Below are 5,759 nucleotides of genomic sequence, written 5' to 3'. Positions count from 1 at the left end.
AACACAACAAAAAAGTAAACTATGCCATGTATAATTATATTGATAAGACAGTGACCAAGACGCTAAAAGAGAGTTCAGTGCACCCATTAGCCAATACTCGAGAAATAACAAACCCTTGTAGAATCGCTGCCGTTGATAACGGAGTATTTACCACACTCATTGTTGATACAAAGTGTGATAGCACCTCTTAAAGAGAGGGCCTGACCACCCAGAGGAAAGGGAATCAATAGCCACTTATACCTTTATTTGACACGATGACTCGCTTCGCCTGGATTGGACTATTTCTGATTGCCATTTCGAAGGTTTCAATAGGTAAGGCTTCCAATGCACCTTGGCTCTTTTTCATGTGACGTAAACCGATACCAGTGAGCCTTTTTTTTTTTTTTTTTTTTTTTTTTTTTTTTTTTTTTTTTTAATGGAGCTAATGTGGAATCAGAATGGTTAGAACGTCCTTTCTTCTGATTCTATGCCTTCCCTTCACTGGAGGATCAGAATGTAATTTCAAATGTCATGTTAGCACTAGGTTGTAATCATAGTCATGTATTTCACTCAAGGAGAAAAAAAAACCAACAACTTTGTTATGTTTGTTAGTTTAGTCATTTTCCATCCGAGAAGATGGCTGACTAGCCCTATTCATCTACGCTAAGTTGGTCTTCCATGGGGTCCGGTTGGATGTGAGGCGGGACCACTTCACCGGGTTAAACACTCTGCTCTTTGTGATGAATGAATGATGCGGGATCTTTTATGTACATGAGCTTACTCTATGTTACATGATTGTAATACCAGGCAGAACGTCACAATGATCAACCATGTCCTAGATGTATAGGTCTCCACTTGCTGTATTCTTTATTATCATTCGACGTATGGCTTGCAAAATAACATGATTTTATTCTCGCCGCAGGTCACGTGAAAGAGGTGTGTTATGGCGACCTGGGCTGTTTCACTGACGAGGGCTGTCACGCCATCGGTTTCCCGCCTGAATCCCCCGAGTTTGTGAACACGCGATTTTTCCTCTACACGCGGCGAAATTGGAACACATCGCAGGAACTGGTCCGGGGCGACGTTGAAGGCATTCGAGCGTCGAATTTTGACGGGAAGAAGAAGACTAAATTCTCTATTCATGGTTGGAATTCCGATGCATTTATGTCGAGCGAGATATCCAGAAAAAATGTGTTCCTTCGTGAGGTATTTTTGTTGTGTGCATTTCAAATAATATAGAAAAGGCACTGTACAACATTGAAATATAAAAAACTATGACAATCTTGCAAGAGAGTTTACGTCTTCCTTATCTATAAAACATGAGAAATAGACACATCAAGCCGCAACGTCAAGACGTGTCTGTATAGTCTTTGAACACTGTTTTCATAATATTATAGGATCGAAATATATTTCTTGTGCGGAGAGTTCTGCACGTGTTCGTAAAATAAATCGAGACGTTCATTCTTTAACATCTTAGATGGATATGAAGACACTGTATTTCTATAATGGATCACTTTGCTGTGTTTGTTATGTTCTTACTAATAAAGACCTCAAGCATACAACCACACACACGGGCATGCATGTAAATTTGATCGTCGTGCGCATGGCAGATTGTCGTTAGCGCGCTTCCGTGCGCATGGCAGATTGTTGTTAGAGCACTTCCGTGCGCATGGCAGAATGTTGTTAACCCTATGCGCACTCCCACACCCTAACGACAATCTGCCATGCGCACTCCCACACTGTAACGACAATCTGCCAGGCGCAAGGAAGCGCGCTAACGACAATCTGCCATGCGCACGACGGTATGTATATATATATATATATATATATTCACCTCCCTGAATAGACTTACCTATTTCATAAATATTTTGTTCACTTATGCAGGCAATATCCAACCTTTGAGTAAAAAAAAAAAAAGGAAAAAAAAAAAGAAGAAGGGTGAAACACCTAGCTTACACCTAAATATTAAACATACTTTGCGTGATTGTGAGAAAGAGGATGTGCGCATAATAACCATGTGCGTGTATATGTTGCTGAACCGAACATGTTCATTTCGTGTAGGCTGTGATAATAACTTTTTCATTTCGACCGTGAGCAAATTAGCATAGCGTACAACAACAACAGCAGCAACAACAACAATAATAACAACAACAACAACAACAACCACAAGGTAGAACAAACATTCTGATACCCGAGTGTTGTTCAACTTGTTTGTCTTGATTTTCACGATAACAGGAGGATGTGAACTACATTTCAGTTGATTGGAGTCGCGGGGCCAGAGGTATCAACTATTGGAAACAGCACCAGAACACGCGGGTATCTGGCCGAGAAATAGCCCTGATGGCTCGATTTCTGAACCTTGAGAAAGGAATGTACTTCAAGGATGTTCACCTGATGGGCCAAAGTCTGGAGCGCACACGGCAGGCTACGCTGGGGCGTTCCAGCATGGATTCGGAAGAATTACGGGTGAAAACTTGGGCTCGATTCGAAGTGAACATGTTCTTTGAGATTATGACCTATGAACAGGCTGAATCAATCGGCGCTACGATTCCAAAGTCTGTGTTTGTTTGAGTCATTTGTTATATACAGTCCAGTTTTCGTCCTTTTTGAAAGAAAAAAATCAAACTGAACATTGAAAGGCTAACATTGTACAATGATACTCGTACACAATAGTAGAGCATTATGCCTATCTACTTAACTAATGATTGTAGTGATTATTGATAAATCAAATCAATTTAAGTGGGTTTTTTCAATACTTGTATAAAAAGACAATTTTACATTTTAATCACAGTATGTATAAGAATAAAGAAATGAATAGAATCAAGTAACGCATGGAATCGTTAATACAGATGTTGTTGTCTCATGTATTATAATATAAATTGAAAATTTCGAAAGCTTAACGCTCGAGACTCATTGAAGAAAATTGCAGTATCATGATGGATCTCTTGCAAGTAATTCATGTTATTTCGCAAATACTGTAGGGGATGAAACATACACACACAGGCCAGAACACACACATGCAGAGTTGATAAGTGAGGAATGATATGTTGTTGTTGGTTTTTTTTTTCTTTTTTTTTCTTTCTTTCTGTTTGCCTTTGACAAACCGAGACAGGGCCTGGAAGGTTCCTTGCACTTGTCAATGCAGCACTTTGCTGTTGATACATTTTCTTAGTGGCAGAGAAATAAAGTTTTACCAATATGCTTGGCAAGAAATATATCTTTTAAAAAAAGTATCAATACTTCAAAATTATCGTGATCATTATACTACGCATTATGTACAGGTTTGTTCGAGTATTGTTTGTTAATGCATGATCATTGTCGCACAATGTAGAAATGAAATCAAAAACTGGAAAAAAAAAGATGGAAAAGCCTACACTGAGTTTGTATAGAGGGGGTTGTTATCGGACAAGGAAGACATCATATTATGATAATATCATGTGATTATTATGTTTGAAGAGATGAAAGAGTTGCGTAACACAATGTGCTCCGGAACAGGGAAAACATTCATTTTCAAATGCAGGAAAGTCTGTTCACGACCATCATGTGTCTCCGTGTTTACTGATGCGGGAAGCAGACGGCTTGGGTGTGGCGGCACACTCTCCCGAAATTGACACGAAATCACCATACGAAAATTGAATTTTCAATTTGGCACGTTGGCCCCGAACTTGGTTAGAGCAGGCGTAACACTCTCCCGAAGTTGAGCAAAGATGGACGTATGAATAAAGAACATTTTCAAATTCGCCTCTGATCGTATTATTTAGTAGATAGTATTATTTTGTGAGGGTATCTTAAAGCCATCGTATAACCACTGATGGAGATTCTCAGGTTGATAACAAAATGTGTACTTGTTTCAGCTGGTGATTGGCCTTTGACCAAGATCGGGGACGACTTAAAAATTATATTAAACATTATCGTATTGCCATCTTGTGTTAACTTCGGGACAGTGTGTCGCCAGCCTGAATGCCAATCATCAGCAGAAGCAAATCTATTATGATGACTACAGAAGGTCACACAAGGACAATCAAACCACACTAAAGGCTATACACATGGACAATATCTGAATCATATGGTAAAATCAACGTTCGCAAGCTCTTGGGCCATTTCATGCCTTGCCAAAGATTTTGCCGCCGCTTAGTTGCTATACCAGGCTGCCAGAGTCTGGGAAACTTCAAGGGCGGTCATAGTACGATGGCTTACAAAATGCCCTCACAGAAATTAATGATTCAAATCATATATATTATAAGATAAGAACTAAACATGAACATTTCCTTTATCATGTGTCCATCCTTGCTAAATTTTGGGACAGTGTAATGCCTTCTTCATTATGTGCATTGACTTGGACTCCTTCCACAGGCACCGATCCAGCTGGTCCTCTCTACAGAGCAGACGAACCTGAATGTCGGCTCGACCCTACAGACGCCCTCTTCGTTGACGTCATCCACAGTGATAGCAACGACTACATTGGACTTGGCACGGCACTTCCGGTAAATTAAGCTTCCAATATTTTACGGTAGCATATGATTATGTTGAAGCAATGCTCAGCCGAGGATATGAATATGCTTTAGGATTTATACAAGAGTTACAGTTTACCCAGATTATAGTATTAGGGTTAGGGTTAGAGTTAGGGTGATGTTGATCTTGGTGTCCTTCTGAAATAAACTAAGTAAACTCTAACCCTAATCCTGAAGCATATCCATATCCTCGGCTGAAAGTCGCTCCAACATATTATGCTACCATCTTTTACATCATCATGAGGATATTGATAAAAGTAGCGGTGAAAAAAAAAAAAAGAGATACAAAATTTGTAGTATAAGTATCATGTGACGGAATATGGAGAATAAACACCACACCTGTTCATCATTCACGATCGCGTTCTCCATACTAGTAGAACTTTCTTTCCTTTGCTCGAAGGTTTCGGTGTTCCATTCACCAACCTCTTTACTTTTGATTGATGTGATTGCAATGTAGGCGCTATGACTTGACTGTCACTTCTCCATGATGGGTTCCAGCTTTGTGATTCTTGCAAAAGGCTAGGACTGATGATTCATGTTGTGTTAACCCCGTTTTGTTCAGAAATGAAGTTGATTGCTTTTATGAGAATCCTACATGGCAATCTCATTTGTCTTTCGAAGGTTATTTTCTTTTTAATAAGAAAGAATTAATCTAATAGGGAGAATTCTATCTATGAGGCTAGGAATAGCCACCAAAATGCCATATGCTGTCCCGCTCTCTAAATTACATCTAAATTTGCTGCCCCAAACTACAGATGGGTCATCAGGATTTCTATCCGAATGGAGGGCGCCACCAACCGGAATGTTCCTACGGCACTGATCTGATAGGTGGCTGCAGTCATGGTTACGCTTTCAGATACTTCACGGAAAGTGTTCGTGTGAACGTCTGCCAGTTCAAGGCTTACCCCTGCCCCGGTCTGAAGGCGTACCTCGCCGGTTTGTGTCGGACCTGTGGCACGGGTTGCTCTGTCATGGGTTACCCAGCTGAACAGTACAATGAACTTCGGGGGCAATTCTTTCTGGAGACTAATGACGAATCGCCCTACTGTATAAAAAGTTAATGGGCGAAACTTGGGTCCCGTGATCTTAGTGGTAAGGGGTATGATAGAAGTGCACCCCGCTAATATGTTTGACGGGTGGAAACAAAAGGCATGAATTATCACCAACTCCAGCCTTCCACGTAGGCCTAATATTTTATGTATTTCAGTATTTAATATTTCCACTTGAGCATCATTAATTTTACAAACTTTGCATAAAATGATACATGAT

At 40.0% G+C, this 5,759-nt stretch overlaps 1 protein-coding gene across 1 annotated transcript; it reads left to right on the top strand.

Annotated features, from left to right (window-relative positions):
• The first annotated feature begins 254 nt into the window (after nt 1–254).
• On the top strand, nt 255–5,551 carry LOC140241385 (pancreatic lipase-related protein 2-like). Its single transcript, XM_072321116.1, is given in 6 exon segments — nt 255–312; nt 902–1,185; nt 2,215–2,383; nt 2,386–2,445; nt 4,333–4,463; nt 5,246–5,551. Coding segments are annotated over 6 exon segments (1,008 nt in total).
• The last annotated feature ends 208 nt before the right edge of the window (nt 5,552–5,759 follow it).

This window comes from Diadema setosum, chromosome 18, assembly GCF_964275005.1.
Source record: "Diadema setosum chromosome 18, eeDiaSeto1, whole genome shotgun sequence".
In the NCBI taxonomy this organism is placed as follows: Eukaryota; Metazoa; Echinodermata; class Echinoidea; order Diadematoida; family Diadematidae; genus Diadema; species Diadema setosum.
Note: the sequence above shows the minus strand (reverse complement) of the source record. Positions and strands in the feature narration are given on the sequence as shown.